Source organism: Tachypleus tridentatus, chromosome 9, assembly GCF_004210375.1.
Source record: "Tachypleus tridentatus isolate NWPU-2018 chromosome 9, ASM421037v1, whole genome shotgun sequence".
NCBI lineage: Eukaryota > Metazoa > Arthropoda > Merostomata > Xiphosura > Limulidae > Tachypleus > Tachypleus tridentatus.
The window spans coordinates 142,543,251-142,563,759 of record NC_134833.1 but is presented as its reverse complement, the minus strand read 5'-3'; the positions used below and the strand labels follow the sequence as shown (position 1 = coordinate 142,563,759).

The window sequence follows — 20,509 nt, the reverse complement described above, 5'->3', positions numbered from 1 at the left end:
ATTGAAGATTAACTTTTGTTTCTTGTTTGGCGCAGATATACCTGGTGCCTTCTGTTATTAAATACTCAGCCACCAACAAACCAAGCAATTAATATAAATCTATAAGGATAATTTTGTTGCCTGAAACTGTTTTTCAGGGTGAATACTTGACTCTCAGTTTACTGCGATAACGTTACTTTTAAAGTAAGCACGAATCTTATTGTTCGATAATCTTCGAACTGATCCAGTCGAACAGCTCATTTATCGGTTATTTGCTCGAAGTTAGTTGTGTGCTTGTTTACTTCTTCCTACACACTAAAATACTTCGTTCTTTTACGGTTTGGTTTATTTTGAATTTCGCTCAAAGCCTCGCGACGCCTGTCTGCGTCAGCTGTCCTTAATTTAGCAGTGTAAGACTAAAGGGAAGGTAAGTAGTCTTCACCACCACCGCCAACTCTTGGGCTACTCTTTTACCAACGAATAGTGAGATTGGTCGTCATATTATAACGCCCCTACGGCTGAAATGGCGAAAATGTTTGGTGTGACGAGGAGTCAAACCCGCTACCCTCAGACTATGAGTCGAGTGCCTTAACCACCTATCCATGCCAGGCAGCTCGTTTATGTAATGTATTATACCAAATCATTCAGTAAAATTCCTTTCACCCATTATTTCGATATTTTAAAAAAATGGATTAAATTTGACCGTGAAAACTATATTTCACTTATACTGACCGAAACTGAAAAGCGTTTCCTTTGTTTGTTTTACTAAGATTGTTACCATTTGGTTAGAATATCGTAAACAATGACATTTCAGAAATAACACTATAACAGGTGTAACAAAATGTGACGTCACTATAATAGTATTTCTACTTACACGAATTGTAGTTGATAACTGATAATTATTAAACACATTGTTCAAGATTTTGTAAATATAAAATTAGCCCTAAAACATATAAAACAGTATTGTGATCGTAAACGTTTGAACAACGTTTCATTGTTATGAAAACGATAAAAACGTTTTCATTTGAAGTTCCAGAAAGTTGCGTAAATCTGAAATATCTTCGTAATGTATGTGCTGCAAAATAATAGATGGTTTGATTTATCTGTTGTCTACTTCGTTTTGTTTGAATGCACGTTAATAATTTCAACATGCCTGCTGGTTAAGACACTTGACTCGTAATAAATGGCTAACGAGATCGAAACAATTAACAGTGTTTAGGTGGTGATGGTAAAAAGAGAAGAACAATTAACTGTGTTAAGGTGGTGATGGTAAGAAGAGAAGAACAATTAAGTGTTTAATTGGTGATGGTAAGAAGAGAAGAACAATTAAGTGTTTAGGTGGTGATGGTAAGAAGAGAAGAATAATTAACAGTGTTTAAGTGGTGATGGTAAGAAAAGAAGAACAATTAACAGTGTTTAAGTGGTGATGGTAAGAAAAGAAGAACAATTAACAGTGTGAAGGTGGTGATGGTAAGAAGAGAAGAACAATTAACAGTGTTTAAGTGGTGATGGTAAGAAGAGAAGAATAATTAACAGTGTTTAAGTGGTGATGGTAAGAAAAGAAGAACAATTAACAGTGTTTAAGTGGTGATGATGGTAAGAAAAAAAAACAATTAACAATTAACAGTGTGAAGGTGGTGATGGTAAGAAGAAGAAAGAACAATTAACAGTGTTTAAGTGGTGATGGTAAGAAAAGAAGAAAACAATTAACATTAACAGTTTTAAGTGGTGATAAGTAAGAAGAGAAGAACAATTAACAGTGTTTAGGTGGTGATGGTAGGAAGAAAAGAACAATTAACAGAACAATTAACAGTGTTTAAGTGGTGATGGTAAGAAGAGAAGAACAATTAACAGTGTTTAGGTGGTGATGGTAAGAAGAGAAGAACAATTAACAGTGTTTAGGTGGTGATGGTAAGAAGAAAAGAACAATTAACAGTGTTTAAGTGGTGATGGTAAGAAAAGAAGAACAATTAACAGTGTTTAGGTGATGATGGTAAGAAGAGAAGAACAATTAACAGTGTTTAGGTGGTGATGGTAAGAAGAGAAGAACAATTAATAGTGTTTAGGTGGTGATGGTAAGAAGAGAAGAACAATTAACAGTGTTTAGGTGGTGATGGTAAGAAGAGAAGAACAATTAACAGTGTTTAGGTGGTGATGGTAAAAAGAAAAGAACAATTAACAGTGTTTAGGTGGTGATGGTAAGAAGAGAAAAACAACAATTAACAGTGTTTAGGTGGTGATGGTAAAAAAGAAAAAGAACAATTAACAGTGTTTAAGTGGTGATGGTAAGAAGAGAAAAACAATTAACAGTGTTTAGGTGGTGATGGTAAGAAGAGAAGAACAATTAACAGTGTTTAATTGGTGATGGTAAGAAAGAGAAGAAAATTAACAGTGTTTAATTAAGTGTTTAGGTGGTGATGGTAAGAAGAGAAAAGAACAATTAACAGTGTTTAAGTGGTGATGGTAAGAAAAAAAGAAAACAATGCTAACAGTGTTAAGGTGGTGATGGTAAGAAGAAAAAAAGAACAATTAATAGTGTTTAGGTGGTGATGGTAAGAAGAAGAAAGAACAATTAACAGTGTTCAGGTGGTGATGGTAAGAAGAAGAAAGAACAATTAAGTGTTTAGGTGGTGATGGTAAAAGAAGAAGAACAATTAACAGTGTTTAGGTGGTGATGGTAAGAAGAGAAGAAAAACAATTAACAGTGTTTAGGTGGTGATGGTAAAAAGAAGAAAGAACAATTAACAGTGTTTAAGTGGTGATGGTAAGAAAGAAGAAGAACAATTAACAGTGTTTAAGTGGTGATGGTAAGAAGAGAAAGAACAATTAACAGTGTTTAACTGGTGATGGTAAGAAGAGAAAAGAAAACAATTAACAGTGTTTAGGTGGTGATGGTAAAAGAGAAGAACAATTAACAGTGTTTAAGTGGTGATGGTAAGAAGAGAAAGAACAATTAACAGTGTTTAAGGTGGTGATGGTAAGAAGAGAAAGAACAATTAACAGTGTTTAAGTGGTGATGGTAAGAAAGAAAAGAAAGAACAATTAAGTGTTTAGGTGGTGATGGTAAGAAGAGAAGAAACAATTAACAGTGTTTAAGTGGTGATGGTAAGAAAAAAGAAAATTAACAATGCTTAGTGTTGCAGTGGTGATGGTAAGAAGAGAAGAAATGGTAAGAATGCTGTGTTTAAGGTGGTGATGGTAAAAAGAAGAAAAAAACAATTAATAGTGTTTAGGTGGTGATGGTAAGAAGAGAAGAAAGAACAACAGTGTTCAGGTGGTGATGGTAAGAAAGAAGAAAGAACAATTAATAGTGTTTAGGTGGTGATGGTAAGAAGAGAAGAACAATTAACAGTGTTCAGGTGGTGATGGTAAGAAGAAAAGAAACAATTAAGTGTTTAGGTGGTGATGGTAAAGAAGAAACAAAACAATTAACAGTGTTTAGGTGGTGATGGTAAGAAGAGAAGTGTTTAACAATTAACAGTGTTTAAGTGGTGATGGTAAGAAAAGAAAGAAGAGAACAATTAACAGTGTTTAAGTGGTGATGGTAAGAAGAGAAAAACAATTAGCAGTGTTTAGGTGGTGATGGTAAGAAGAGAAGAACAATTAACAGTGTTTAAGTGGTGATGGTAAGAAAAGAAGAACAATTAACAGTGTGGAGGTGGTGATGGTAAGAAGAGAAGAACAATTAACAGTGTTAAGGTGGTGATGGTAAGAAGAGAAGAACAATTAATAGTGTTTAGGTGGTGATGGTAAGAAGAGAAGAACAATTAACAGTGTTCAGGTGGTGATGGTAAGAAGAGAAGAACAATTAATAGTGTTTAGGTGGTGATGGTAAGAAGAGAAGAACAATTAACAGTGTTCAGGTGGTGATGGTAAGAAGAGAAGAACAATTAAGTGTTTAGGTGGTGATGGTAAAAAGAGAAGAACAATTAACAGTGTTTAGGTGGTGATGGTTAGAAGAGAAGTAATCTGAGGGTCGCGGGTTCGAATCCTCGTTCCACCAATCATGCTCGCCCTTGCAGCTGTGGTGGCATTATAGTATGACGATGAATCCCTCTATTTGTGGGTAATGAGTAACCAAAAATTTGGTAGTGGATGGCGATAACTAGCTGTCTTCCCTCTAGTATTACCCTGATAAATTAGGGACGGCTAGCGCAGATAGCCCTCGTATAGCTTTGTTCGAATTTCAAAACGAAAACTTACAAATTGTCACACATTCATAAAGACATTAAAATTACTGGACTTTTTACAATATGAATTTCCAAAGTGTTTACACTTTCCAACTGTTTACAAGTCCTCCAGTGGAAGGCGTGAAGTTTACGGACTGACAAAATCAAACTTAGGGTTTCACTTCTCCTCTGAAAACACAGCAGTTAGCCCAGTTTGGTTTGCTCTGAAAACAAATTTTTAACACTACCTTGGTCTTATATTAATTCTCTAATGGTAATTGTTGTTTAAAGTCACACATTACAGAGATATGGATTATTTTTATTAGAGTTGTTTTACTTTCTACTGTTAAAAGTTTTGGAAGTTTGAATAATTTGTATTTTAATCTGATGTGCAAATGACTGATATTTCGTAATTACTTTAAAAAGAGTCAGTTTGATTACTTTATTATTTGTTTGGTTGTTTTTATTTTGTTTTACTGGAGAAATTCGTAAAATGAAAAAGGAACTTTACTCTAGAATGTGATAAATATTACAATGAATGTTTATTCTAATGTCTGCAACAATATAATTCTTACTGTAATAAATCTGTGCTGTAAATTCTGCTACAATGAACTACTTATTATAATAGATGTTTGTTGTACGTTCTGCTTTGTTCCTTTGTTGCTAGTTAATTATAATACAATGTAACAGTTACTTTAATGTATCTCTATTTCCAGCTAATTATGATACTATGTAATAGTTACTGTAATGTATTTCTATTGCCAGCTAATTATAATACTATGTAATAGTTACTGTAATGTATCGCTATTGTCACTTAATTGTAATACAATGTAGTAGTTATGTAACGTATCACTATTGTCAGTAAATTATGATGCAATGCAACAGTTAATGTAATGTATCTTTGTTGTCAGCTAATTATGATACATTGTAATAACTACTGTAATGTATCTCTGTTGTCAGCTAATTATGATACAATGTAACAGTTATGTGATGCATCGCTATTGTCAGTTAATTATGATACAATGTAACAGTTAGTGTAACGTATCTCTATTGTCACTTAATTATGATACAGTGTAAAAGGTACCGTAATGTATCCTGTTATCAGTTAATTATGATACAATTTAACAGTTATTGTAATATTTATTCTTTGCGAATGAATCGTTAGGTAACATAACGGTTATTACAATACGTCTCTATTGGAAATGACGATACAGTGTGGGAGTCACTATTATTAATTCTCCTTTGGAGATTCTGTTTCAATGTATAGCTTTCGTAGCATTACTACTGTTGAGAAGCTTATATGTTGCTTTTCAGACTATAATGGATAGGTTATCCAAAACAATCTAAAAAAAATAGAAAACAGATAGGTAGGTTATCTAAAACAATCTGAAAAAATAGAAAATAGATAGGGTAGGTTATCTAAAACAATCTAAAAAATAAAAAATAGATAGGGTAGGTTATGTAAAACAGCTTAAAAAATAGAAAACAGATAGGGTGGTGTATCTAAAACAATCTAAAAATTATAAACAGATAGGGTAGGTTATCTGAAACAATCTAAAAATTATAAACGGATAGGGTAGGTTATCTGAAACAATCTAAATATTATAAACGGATAGGGTAGGTTATGTAAAACAACTTAAAAAACAGAAAACAGATAGGGTAGGTTATCTAAAACAATCTAAAAATTATAAACAGATAGGGTAGGTTATCTGAAACAATCTATAAATTATAAACGGATAGGGTAGGTTATCTGAAACAATCTAAAAAATAAAAAATAGATAGGGTAGGTTATGTAAAACAACTTAAAAAACAGAAAACAGATAGGGTAGGTTATCTAAAACAATCTAAAAATTATAAACAGATATGGTAGGTTATCTGAAACAATCTAAAAATTATAAACGGATAGGGTAGGTTATCTTAAACAATCTAAAAATTATAAACGGATAGGGTGGGTTATCTGAAACAATCTAAAAATTATAAACGGATAGGGTAGGTTATCTAGAACAATCTAAAAATTATAAACGGATAGGGTAGGCTATCTGAAACCATCTGAAAAATACAAAACAGATAGGGTAGATTATCTAAAACAATCTGAGACACAAACTAAGTGAGGAGTTTCGTAGTTCATGATTCAAACTCATGAACGCCAGACACTTGATATGAATCACCCTGAGGTCGATAAAGTTGGGAAACGCCCGACAGTAGTGCCCGTGGAAACCTAACACTGTATTTTATTTCAGAATAAGTAGCTTATAACGGGTAGTCAAGAAAGGTAAAATAAAGATTGAATGAGAACTAAAGTACTACACATTCCTGGTTTGAAGTCACAACACCAGCAGTGCCTATCGGGACTCTTCCTTAGCCCAGGTACGTGTAGATTGTATCGATATTATAACGTCCAGACAAAGCACAAACGACCGAGCCTGAGGAATGCAGATGTTTTACCGTAATTTTCTTTGCCTGTCCATGTCCAGCAAGAGTTTGGTAAAATATGCATTTTAATGGTGAGCTTAGCAGTACGTCTACGCCGGACTTATTGAAGGTAAGAGCGGGGTTTGCTTATTATTACCTGACGACTGTTTATCTGTTTGTACTGTAAATCCTTGTAAACATTAAAGTCGACTACTGCACCACCAACGTCGCTCTACAGCCCTGCTGTAAGTATGCAGAACCTGATGCGATTACGTTCACAGCACATGCATTAGCGAGTTGTCCGTTGTTACCAACTACGTGTTGTAAGTGATAAGAAAATGAAACATTTCAGTTTGTGTTGTTTGAAACATAGTAAGGAGCAATGCTATTTACACTTTAATTAGTAATTATCTATAAATAGGTGATAATAGAAATGAGTATTTAATCTAGTGTGGCTGTAATTCTGAAAGATAGCGATATGCAACTGAATTACAGGTACGTGGGGACAGTCGTTGTTTATTGTAGTTCTATGTAATTACACAGAAAGAAATACACAGGTAATGAGCAACTGGACTATAGGAATCTATAGAAAGTATTGGCTTATTGCGGATCTTTGTTAGAGAAACACAACCTATGAATATCAGTATAGATGCATACCTTAGATGAGAATGTTATATAATTATTCTAGACTTATATACATCTGCTGGTTTTACCTTTAACTGAAGAAGTTATTAGTTATTTATTTATCGAGATGTGTTATTGTTATAGATAAACACATTTGTTCAATCAGTATTCTTTGTCAAAAGTAGAATAAAATCATTTATCTTTCCTGCTAGTTTGTTATCAAACTTAGTGGAGTTTCTTTGTTGTTAAACTAAAAGATGAAAATTCAATTTTACGTTTGAACGACGTCACTTTCTGAAAGGAAATCTTCGTAAACCATCACTTCTGGTCAATTGATGCAATCCAGAGCTCGTGGTCACACCATTACAGAACTACAGTTGTCGTTGGGTAAAACCCTCACTTTTAACCATCAGTAGATGTAATTCACAGCGGGTGAGTACATAATATAGAACTACGGCTGTCGTTCGGTAAAAATCTTACTTCTGGTTTAAGTTGAAGTAAATTTGGATGTGTGACCATACCCTCTAGAAACTACGTGTGTTATTGCGCTAGTCGTCCTTGATATAGCAGTGTAAGAGTAAAGGGAAGGCAGCTAGTCACCACTACCCACCACTAACTCTTGGGCTAATCTTTGACCAACGAATAGTGGGACTGACTGTCACATCTTTCCCACGACTGACAGGGCAAGCGTGTTTGGTGTGACCGGGATTCGAATCCGCGACCCTCGAATTACGAGTCGAGTGCCTCAACCACCAGGGCATGCTAGGTGAACAATGTTTCTAAGGTTCTATAGGCAGATAGTCTTACTGGGCTTATTATGTGTATTTTACAAAGATGGATGGTATTAACAAAGTTCTATAGATAAATGGTATTATAAGATGTATTGTGCTATTAAAATTATTATAGTCAATAATTTTCGTTACATGCTTCACACTTATTCTTTGCTTTATGTATAAAACACTTTGCTAATCCATTAGTTCTATAGTTTTCACTTTCATATTTAACTTACATGACACACGTGATGACGAAAAACCCACTTCGCGTAAAAATGTATCTCCTGACGGCTGGTATGCATGCTAACACTTTTTATTTCTAATAACTTTAATACCCATATCAGCCGTTCTGAGTTATATTGCATGACATTTTATAAAACTGTTATTGCTAATAGATTTCTATAATTAATATCTTGTGTTACATCTATTTACTCTGAAAAGAAGACCTATTGAAATCTATAAATAACGTAACAGTTTCATGTTTCGTTTTATACGTTAATTTGTTCTGTTTTAGGCTTAGCGAAACTATTGTATCAAGTATTTTAAAACATATTTTTTTCTCAAGTAGGTTTTTTAAAAAATATCTTGGTAACATGTCTTATATTTTCATTTAAACATTATACAATTCTGTGTTCAAACTACAACTTATCAAATAATTACATATTTAGCTTGGTTTTTTCTGACAAGTTACTCTTCGTGTAACAAGTATGTTTGAACATCTATTACAAGTCCCCATTTATATATATTTTTTATATAAAACTCGTGTTTCATCACAGCCCAATATGCTATAGTTAATATATGTAATATAAAATCATACACATAACAAACATCACATACACTGAAACATTTATTAATAAAACTTTAATTTATAAAAAGATTCCTTCATTTACGATTTATAAAAAACGATGTTCATACTTTACACTTTTGGAGGTTTTTAAGAGCACAATCAATAAAAGATATTTCACTTTTGTTGCTTCTTACGATAAAAAATATGGTCTATAAGAAAAGATAAATAAATCAAATTTTATAAATATATCACGGTTACTGTTTATCATTGTAAAATATACTTTACATCCAAAATAAGTTGTATTTAAGTCTAATAATGAAGAATGGATTTTGTATGTCACTGAATTTGACAGTCAGCAAAAACAAATTCAACTATTCTTCCACTTTATATAATGACAAGTAAATCTTAATATAAATTCGTGAGATTCTCAAGAAGTTTGAGTACATTAGAAAGTTATTTTCTTGCTTTTGATCTGGAACTTGCATATATATGTAGTTTGCAAATAAACCTTAACAAGATCTATACATAGTCTATTTTCTTAAAAGTGTAATTATTTAGACATATAAATGATCACGAAAAATGTATTATTTTCAGGACAGATATTTGTAAAACGTATGCTATGCAAATAAGGTAAAATATTATTGAATAATTGATCATTATACGAACTGTAGTAACATTGTTCTTAGTAGCACATCATCTATAGCACTATTCTATTGGTATTCTGTCAAGAACTTGTTTATTATTATACATGCGTGTGTGTGTTTTCTTATAGCAAAGCCACATCAGGCTATCTGTGTTGAGTCTACCGAGATTGTTATATATAATACATAGAAATACAATTAATAAGAATAAGTTTTACTGATTAATTTTCGAGATTGATGACATCTTAAGACACCATTACAATGAGCTCATGATTTTATTAAACTATCCACCTATACAAACAAAATCCTTAGGAACACTATCCGCCTATGGAAATACCATCTGCCTTTATTAAACGGATGTAATTAAATATATAAGCGAACATTATAAAGCTATTAAGAAGTAGAAATAAAAATAGCAGATTTAATATTCTGCTTAAAAAGAACTGTAATCGTGATAAAAACTTTTCAGTACTGACAGTTGTGACTAGAAGGTTAATGTAAGTTAGATTGAATTATTAGTTATAAGACTTTACTGCTCTAAGGTTAATAACATATTGATCTACATCACCTTCTGGTAGTTCGCTCGCGAATTATCTGTGCAGTCATCATTCTCTCCTCTACAGACACATCATCTAGTGCCATTTCGTGGAACTATGATCCTAATAACGCGCCCTCTAACTCAATATCGCAGAATTACTACCTCATCATTTTAGCCCTTTTCCAAGGTGAGCCGCCATGGCCAGGTCGTTAAAGGCACTCGACTTCTAATCCGAGGATCGCAAGTTCGAATCCCTGTCACACCAAACATCCTCGCCCTTTCAGCTGTGAGATCGTTATAATGTTACGGTTAATCCCACTGTTTGTTGGTAAAAGAGTAGCCCAAGAGTTGGTGGTGAATAGTGACGACTAGCTGCCTTCCCTCTAGTCTTACACTGCTAAATTAGGTACGGCTAACGCAGATAGCCCTCGAGTAGCTTTGCGCGAAATTAAAAAACAAACAAACAGTCACCTGAGACACCTAATAAGCGTGCGGTGTGTAAAGTACAGCCGTAACCACTTCTGTCCTTTACTCGATAGAATCTCACCACTGCTTTGTAATTCGTATCTTACTTACATTTGTAAGCTTAAAAAATATTATTATATGAAAAGACTGTTGCAACAACTTCCTCGGGTACTTACCTACAGCTATTAAACTTATGACTGTTTCAAAGGGCAAAAACAATCGATATCCGAGCCATTGGTGTTTGTTTCATTCACTCGTTTTATCAAATAGGCATATACACAGAAAGGTAAGCAGCTTCTAACCGTGATGATAACAACAGCTTCGTCTCATCACATATGGTAAGGTACAGCTGTAGATGTGACGCTATAAATGAACGTGACCTTGTGGATTGTTTCTGTTCACAACTTCCTACATGAAGCTACACAATCCACAAGTAGAGTAAGGGTACTTAATGAATAGCACTCCCCGCCAACTTTTGGGCTACTTTTGTCTGACCTGTCAGTGAGATATGATCGTCAGACTCGTACAGTACTCACTGGGATTCAGTCAGTGTACGCAAACCAATAAGCCACGCCCGACCTATTGCGCACAGCTTACATAACTTTAGACATCTAGTTCAAAATTACGCGATCATAAAAATCAATGCCCTTAATTAGTTTCTTTGTTTAGAATTAAGCACAAAACTACACAATGGACTATCTGTGCTCTGCCCATAACGGGTATGGAAACCCCGTTTTTAGTGGTATGAGCCCACAGTCATACAGCTGTGCCAGTGGGAGGCCCCTCACATAAAAAAGTACAACATAATATATTATGTGTCATACTCTTCTCCCCACGTGGCTCAGTAGTAAGTCTGAGGGCTTATGATGCTAAAAGTCGGACTTCTATTTCAGCTCAATACAGATAACCGCCTGCTGTAATATTGTACTAATAATAAAAAAATAATTATAATTTTATAAAAATTATAGTGAAATATTATAAAAATTATAATAATAAAAATACTAGACAACGGTAAGTTTGAGGACTTGTAACTCAGAAAACAAAACGCCAGTTGAATAGAACCCAGATGACCAGTTTTGTTGCTGTGCCCCAGAAACAGTGGCGGATTTAACGTTGTGTGGGCACTATTTTTTTTGTGAGACCTACATCCCATGTAATTTTACACAGAATAAAATAATCAATGAACCCCCATTAAGAGCTTGGACTCTGGAATTCAGCCTTCCTCTAGCCCCTACCTAAAAACGCCACGGGCTAAAACAATCAGTTCTTAAATAACCATTCAAAATCATTTGGTAACAAAGGCTCGAATCTCTAGAGAGACTGTTGGTGTTTAAAGACAAGTGAAGACAATCGACCTATTAAACTGCAGTTTTATGTCACCTGCAACTCCAGATGTTCAGGGTACCGGTAGTCGTATGCATATATGTAAGCATTTCCCTTCATTCGTCATATGAAACAATTTACAGAAGACAGAAAAAAACGGCCGCAACCAAAATAAACGAAAACTTTACCGTAAGTTTAGTTTTGTATATTATTTAATACTTCGAGGCAATTTGAAAGCTGTGTAGACAACAACACTACGAGTAGCTTTTAATAGTCTTTCATCGTAATATTCATTTTCATTTAGTTTATTTTCCAACAAGTTTCATTTTCCTAATTTCTTCCCTAATATTTATTTTGTTAAAATTGTTTGTGATTTTATTGTCAAGTACAAAGCTACGTCAACGAACTATTTGTGTTCTGCTCACCGTAGACATAGATCTGGATTTTCAGTGTATAAGTCCACAGACTTGCCGCAGAACCACCAGGGGACTTTTTATTTAATTAACCTTATCCAACTAATCTGTGCCATCCCTCCTATGTTGTTAACATTATTTTTGAAGGGTTGATATTAGCCATCCATACATTTCTTTCCTTTTTGGAAAAAAAAAAATGTCTTTACTTATATTTCAGTTTTTTTCAATTGCAGTCTTTCAATAGACATATGAAAATTGTATTCATAACCAATTCCTAAATACAATGAAGTTTGAACTGTAATAGTTATTGTTTATTTATTACTCGTTGGTAATTCCTGTTGCACCCTGTACTTACGCTTTTTAAACGAACATCAAACTTCTGTAAAATAGCTAACTTCAAGGGGCAATGATAACATCGATTTCATTAGAATTATGATTTTTAAAAAATACTACTAATTAATAATAATACTTATAATAGTAGATATTACACAGTTTCTTTTTAATACATGATAACTCAAAAATTTACAGAAGAAAAATGAACAAAAATTCAAACTTTTTACTATCATATTTACAGACATTATGAGAACTTGTAACTCAGTCATTATATAAATATTGTTATAAAAGGAAACACTGAATACTATTGTAAAGTTCTAGTGACCTATTGAAGAGATATTTAAAATACCAATTTGATAAACAATCCGAGAAATCCTTACATAGGCAGTGCTGCCACTTATCTAATATTTGACATTAAATGGTACGGGCGCTCAAAATATAATATTCTTAAATATGGAGTAAAAGTGAAGAAAAAATGTGAAAAATATAACACTTATAGTAGATGTAAATAAGTAATGGTAACTAGATAGATAATTTATTGATGGTAAAAAATAATTACAGAAAATAGAAATTCTTCAAAATTCCTGTATTACTCCCCATAATTTTGATAAGTTGTATAGTCGTCTTTTTACATAACTCACTTTGTACACGACAAGTCTTAGATGTGAATATTCTATAGGCCTCTTTGCTTTCACGATGACATTTAATTACATTTGCTGAAAACTTAAGATAATTGTTTTGCTTGAATACAAATACCTTCTCATTAAGTCGTGATACTGACGAAATAGCTTGATAGATCGAAGTCTACCTGTACTGTCAGCAGTTCAAGGTGCCATCACTCTTGAAGATGTCGCACATTAATTCTAATAACCATTAATTGCTACCGATTAATTCGAATGTGGATTAATTTATTAAAAAATACACGTACAAAACTTACTCATTCCAGTGTTTGTAATCCACTACTTTTCTAGTTGTGACGTTCGATTACTTCTTCTCAAATCGCTGTTTTTATTTACTATACGTTCACTGAGAATCAGTGATGAGAAATTATCATTAATTATCTTTCTTTTTAACGTTTGATGAATCAGTGATGAGATGTTATCATTAATTATCTTTCTCTTTAACGTTTGATAAATCAGTAATGAGAAATTATCATTAATTATCTTTCTCTTTAACGTTTGATAAATGAGTGATGAGAAATTATCATTAATTATCTTTCTTTTTAACGTTTGATAAATCAGTGATGAGAAATTATCATTAATTATCTTTCACTTTAACGTTCGATAAATCAGTGATGAGAAATCATCATTAATTATCTTTCACTTTAACGTTCGATAAATCAGTGATGACAAATGATCATTAATTATCTTTCTTTTTAACGTTTGATAAATCAGTGATGAGAAATTGTCATTAATTATCTTTCTTTTTAACGTTTGATAAATCAATGATGAGAAATTATCATTAATTATCTTTCTTTTTAACGTTTGATGAATCAGTGATGAGAAATTATCATTAATTATCTTTCTTTTTAACGTTTGATAAATCAGTGATAAATTATCATTAATTATCTTTCTTTTTAACGTCTGATAAATCAGTGATGAGAAATTATCATTAATTATCTTTCTTTTTAACGTTTGATAAATCAGTGATGAGAAATTGTCATTAATTATCTTTCTCTTTAACGTTTGATAAATCAATGATGAGAAATTATCATTAATTATCTTTCTTTTTCTCAATCACATAACCTTCAGAACAGTAAAAAACGTAATAGAATGTCATGTTTATTTAACATTACAACAACAAGTACAATAATACAGCTCTAATAACTGCAACTAACTTTAAATATAACACCCAATCACAAAACCTGCAGAACAGTAAAAAACGTAATAGAATGTCATGTTTATTTAACATTACAACAACAACAAGTACAATAATACAGCTCTAATAACTGCAACTAACTTTAAATATATAACACTCAATCACAAAACCTGCAGAACAGTAAAAAACATAAACGAATGTCATGTTTATTTAACATTACAACAACAACAAGTACAATAATACAGCTCTAATAACTGCAACTAACTTTAAATATAACACTCAATCACAAAACCTGCAGAACAGTAAAAAACTTAATAGAATGTCATGTTTATTTAACATTACAATAACAACAAGTACAATAATACAGCTCTAATAACTGCAACTAACTTTAAATATAACACCCAATCACAAAACCTGCAGAACAGTAAAAAACGTAATAGAACGTCATGTTTATTTAACATTACAACAACAACAAGTACAATAATACAGCTCTAATAACTGCAACTAACTTTAAATATAACACTCAATCACAAAACCTGCAGAACAGTAAAAAACGTAATAGAATGTCATGTTTATTTAACATTACAACAACAACAAGTACAATAATACAGCTCTAATAACTGCAACTAACTTTAAATATAACACTCAATCACAAAACCTGCAGAACAGTAAAAACATAATAGAATGCTGTACTTATTTAACATTACCATACAGTAAACACGTTAACTATGCGTCGAAGTTTCTTTGAAAAAAAAAAGCACTTACAATAATAATACCAAAAACAGGTTCGTTTCATCGTTTTCTCAACAACTGAATGTTTGAGAACATTTTATCTAGTGACATGATAGCAGTTTTTAAAATTACTTCTTAAATGTATTACGACCTTTCTGGATAAATAAAATGTTTAATGTTTTTTATTTATTCCATTCTCTTTGCCTTCAGGATAATAGTTGTGTATTATGTGCTGAATCGGTGTTATGTCTCCTTTTTATCGGAGTTTATTAAGTGTTTATCTGTCTGCGTGTCATCAACTCTTATGGGCTACGTTTAACACGTTTAGTCAGCGTCACGCCACACATCTTAGTCTTTTTACTTTCAGAAAATATTTTTTTTCTCTTTCTTCCTAACTATAATTATTACATGATAACTCAAAAATTTACAAAAGAAAAATGAACAACAAATTGAAACTTTTTACTATCATATTTACAGACATTATGAGAACTTGTAACTCAGTCAATACATAAATATTGTTATAAAAGGAAACACTGTATAGTATTGTTAAGTTCTAGTGACCTATTGAAGAGATATTTAAAATACCAATTCGATTAACAATCCGAGAAATCCTTACATAGGCAGTGCTGCCACTTATCTGACATTTGATATTAAAAGTGCGGGCGGTCAAAATATAATATTCTTAAATATGGAGCAAAGGTAAAAGAAAAATGTGAAAAATATAACACTTATAGTAGATGTAAGTAAGTAATGGCAACTAGATGGTAATTTATTGATGGTAAAAAAATTAATTACAGAAAATAGTAAAAAAAGCGAATAACTTGTACGATACATTAGTATTTGAACACCAACCATACGTGTCAGCCTGGCTACTTGGTATGGATTTTTGTTTAAAAAAAAACGTCATTCTGGAAATGTTTAGGTTGTTTTGATTAGGAAAAAAAAAATCCAGATCGCTGAACCAGGCCCCTGATCTGACCCGAGAACTATGAGAGCCAACATCTAGAAATTATTTGTTAAATGTAAAGTAAAATGATGTAATAATGAAACATGTTTGGAATGTTCTAGATGTGGGTGTGAATGTGATGCTTTAAGTGTAGCAATTAATCTAAGCCGTGGGTCCAGGTAGGGTGAAGGAATAACTTATTGGAAGATATCCCAATCAGAGATTCGTCAAGTAATTACTGTACTGACAAAGAAACATAGAAAAACGGGCACAATAATACTGTTATATTCTAAAAGGGAAAATTAGAATCGTGTACAAATTCATTTGTTTCAGTGTGCTGTGAAACTAATGGTATAGTAAGCCCAAAGATGTTGTGTTGAAGTTGAAACAGATGCGCGATGAATAACAAAATGATTTCCCTAACGATTCTCAAATTAAAAATACCATTTCTGCAATGAAGGGTAAATATAAGGAGGATAGTGAAATGCCTGGTAAGGTACCACTGTAATATAAGCTATATAGATTTTATGATGTCATATTTTCATTAACGTTTAGCGTTTTTTTTAGAAGTTCTACTGAATTCATTTATCGAGGTATGCCGAAACAACCCAACACACACCACCGGACCCAGGAATTACTCTTCTGTTGACCATCGTAAACCAAGTGCTAATAGATGCTGTGCTGGCCCATGTTATATGTAAGGTCTTTCGCTTTATGCAGAGTACGCATTGTTTTCATGCTGTCGTAATATTTATCAATATACAACTGAGAATATTGTTCAAATGCCCTGTATTACTCCCCATAATTTAGATAATTTGTATAGTCGTCTTTTTACATAACACTTTGTACACGACAAATCTTAGATGTGAATATTCTATAGGCCTCTTTGCTTTCACGATGACATTTAATTACATTTGCTGAAAACTTAAGATAATTGTTTTGCTTGAATATAAATACCTTCTCATTAAGTCGTGATACTGACAAAATAGCTTGATAGATCGAAGCCTACCTGTACTGTCAGCAGTTCAAGGTGCCATCACTCTTGAAGATGTTGCACATTAATTATAATAACCATTATTTGCTACCGATCAATTCGAATGTGGATTAATTTATAAAAAAATACACGTACAAAACTTACTCATTCCAGTGTTTGTAATCCACTACTTTTCTAGTTGTGACGTTCGATTACTTCTTCTCAAATCGCTGTTTTTATTTACTATACGTTCACTGAGAATCAGTGATGAGAAATTATCATTAATTATCTTTCTTTTTAACGTTTGATAAATCAAGGATGAGAAATTATCATTCATTATCTTTTTTAACGTTTGATAAATCAGTGATGAGAAATTATCATTAATTATCTTTTTTAACGTTTGATAAATCAGTGATGAGAAATTATCATTCATTATCTTTCTTTTTAATGTTTAATAAATAAGTGATGAGAAATTATCATTAATTATCTTTCTCTTTAACATTTGATAAATGTGTGATGAGAAATTATCATTAATTATCTTTCTCTTTAACGTTTGATAAATCAGGGATGAGGAGTTATCATTAATTATCTTTCTCTTTAACGTTTGATAAATGAGTGATGAGAAATTATCACTAATTATCTTTCTCTTTAAGGTTTGATAAATCAGTGATAAGAAATTATCATTAATTATCTTTCTCTTTAACGTTTGATAAATCAGTGATGAGAAATTATCATTAATTATCTTTTTTTTCTCAATCACAAAACCGACAGAACAGTAAAAAACATAATAGAATGTCATGTTTATTTAACATTACAACAACAACAAGTACAATAATACAGCTCTAATAAGTGCAACTAACTTTAAATATAACACTCAATCACAAAACCTGCAGAACAGTAAAAAACATAATAGAATCTCATGTTTATTTAACATTACAACAACAACAAGTACAATAATACAGCTCTAATAACTGCAACTAACTTTAAATATAACACTCAATCACAAAACCTGCAGAACAGTAAAAAACGTAATAGAATGCTGTACTTATTTAACATTACCATACAGTAAACACGTTAACTATGCGTCGAAGTTTCTTTGAAAAAAAAAAGCACTTACAATAATAATACGAAAAACAGGTTCGTTTCATCGTTTTCTCGACAACTGAAAGTTTGAGAACGTTTTATCTAGTGACATGATAGCAGTTTTTAAAATTACTTCTTCAATGTATTACGACCTTTCTAGATAAATAAAATGTTTAATGTATTTTATTAACTCCATTCTCTTTGCCTTCAGGATAATAGTTGTGTATTATGTGCTGAATCGGTGTTATGTCTCCTTTTTATCGGAGTTTTTTAAGTGTTTGTCTGCGTGTCATCAACTCTATCGGGCTACGTTTAACGCGTTTAGTCAGCGTCACGCCACACATCTTAGTCTTTTTACTTTCAGAAAATATTTTGTTTTTTTCGCTCTCTCTCTAACTACAATTGTTTCTATCATTACGTTCTATTTACATTAGCCACTTATATATATATATATATACCATAATTCAGAAACCAGGTTTTGTCTTTATCTTTATTATGGTTATTTGTTGTCTTGCCTTTGCTGTATACTTTCCTAGTTTGATTCATCTATCTCACGTTAAGTTACGCGTTAGTTCTGTTTCAAATATCAGTCTGTGTGCACGTGCTAACATGTCACAGCTTTTGCAACAGTAACTTTCTGGTGTTATGTTGCACAAGTGTTGTGAATGTTGTTACAGACATAAAATACATCTCACCCCAGAAAGAAGAGAATGTTCATGCAGTATATATCTCCATAAAACCAAACGGAGAAAATTTACTTTGGGGGGGGGCACCTGTTTAAGGTTAAATTTGTCCTGTGTCTCGCTCCCGCATTTCTTTCTTTTCTTTTTAATAGTTCTGGCAAGCATCCAATAGCCATTATCTGATCCAATCCCTTCTGATAGCAGACTAAAAATAATCCGTTTTAAACCTCTCTTGTGTCACCTGGTATCTCCACTTCCTTTACTGAGACTGTCAATGATTCTCAGTATCGTCGTTTATCTGGACGTTTTCAGTAGCTCTCTGTGCATTGGTGTCCGCATGTGCCAACGTTTCGGACTCTGGTCACTAGCTTACATAGCGAGAAGAAGAAAGATCCGTATTTATAGGACAAAATGATCCCGCGAATGGTAGGCGAAAATTTATTGAGTTGTTTGTTTGTAATTTAGATACACAGAGAATGTTGATAAGGAAAACCGACAGAGGTTTACTTTATAAAACATCACTCATGTAATTTGTCGCAAAAATAAACTACACTATTAAGCCAACTGGATATATGCCAGCATCCTTGAAACTCTAGCGTTAAACATGTGATAACCTATATAGTCGAATATGAAATCAGAGAATATCAGTTGTATATAACAATAATATTAAATCAACTAGATATACGCTAGTCGAACATGAAATCATAGAAGTCGTATATAACAATAATTATACTTAAATATTGGTGTCATATTTCACCTACATTACAAAATTAAATTTATTAGAATAAAAAGAAATATTGAAAGGCGATCTTCTTTATGATATTTCATCTTCTCTTGTATTGGTTTTCCTAGAAAAAGAGATTCGTTGTTAATACGGTGAAGTTTAAGAAGGGTTAGCACTATTCAGAAAAACAAAATCTAAATTTTTATAATGTTATGTAAGAAATAGCCTGGAAGCATTCGCGCTGGTTGAAATAAAAGCAAGCTGTTTCAATGTTTAATATGGTCTCGTGCTAACGTTTGTTATAATAAATATTTCTTTGTACTTCTTGTCACAATAAAACTGAGGTAAAGTTGTATTTTGTGGTATAATAAAGTTATTTTCACTGTGTTGCTAAAAACAATTAATTCTTAACCAAGTTCCAATTTGTGGATTAAGTTATTCAAACTTGTAAACACACATATGTATATAATGTGGCTCGAAATAAACTATCACATAATTTAAAACAAATATGAATATCTTTGAAATGATAAATGTGTTTTTTATAACTTCTTCAGTTAGACGCACGGAAACCCATGACTGTAAGTGTGTATTCTTAAAACGGTTCGACATCGGGAGACATTGCCTCGCGGTAGATATTCTGGTTTGTATAAGATATTTTAAAATGACGTGTCAGGGAACGTGGTGCTCATCGTCACCATTTGACGTCATTAAATTTCAAAATTAGAAATCGACCCAGCAGGAAATTTTTAGGTGTTTCGTTGTAATGTCACGAGGGGCATCGAATGCAAGGAGCAACATCAAATCTCAGTCAGCCGTGATTTTCTCAACTGTCAAATAAAAATCGCAAGAAATCGCTAATGTTAATTGTTCACACTAATATCATGTATTGTTAATATAATTTCTACTACATGATTTAGTGTTTGTTGAAAATTTGATTAAATTGTTAACATTCTTGATATTGTATTATTTAGTGCTTGATGTAAGTTTAATTGTACTGTAAACATTATTGATATTGTATTTTTAGTGCTTGTTGAAAAGTTGATTGTATTGTTAATAACCTTGATAATGTATATTTTAGTGCTTGTAAGTTTGA

General features: G+C 32.2%; 1 protein-coding gene across 2 annotated transcripts in view; it reads left to right on the top strand.

Annotated features, from left to right (window-relative positions):
* The first annotated feature begins 6,108 nt into the window (after positions 1 to 6,108).
* Positions 6,109 to 20,509, top strand: part of LOC143226551 (potassium channel, subfamily K, member 16-like) — a 53,642-nt gene continuing 39,241 nt past the window's right edge. The window contains exon 1 of one of the 2 annotated variants that reach the window (XM_076457665.1): positions 6,109 to 6,515. Coding sequence is in view for 1 of the 2 variants with exons in the window: in XM_076457662.1 (XP_076313777.1) it covers positions 19,104 to 19,118 (15 nt within the window). In the remaining variant the exon portion in view is untranslated. Of the gene's footprint in view, positions 6,516 to 18,559; positions 19,119 to 20,509 lie in introns of those variants that run through there. The other variant, XM_076457662.1, reaches the window with a different exon arrangement.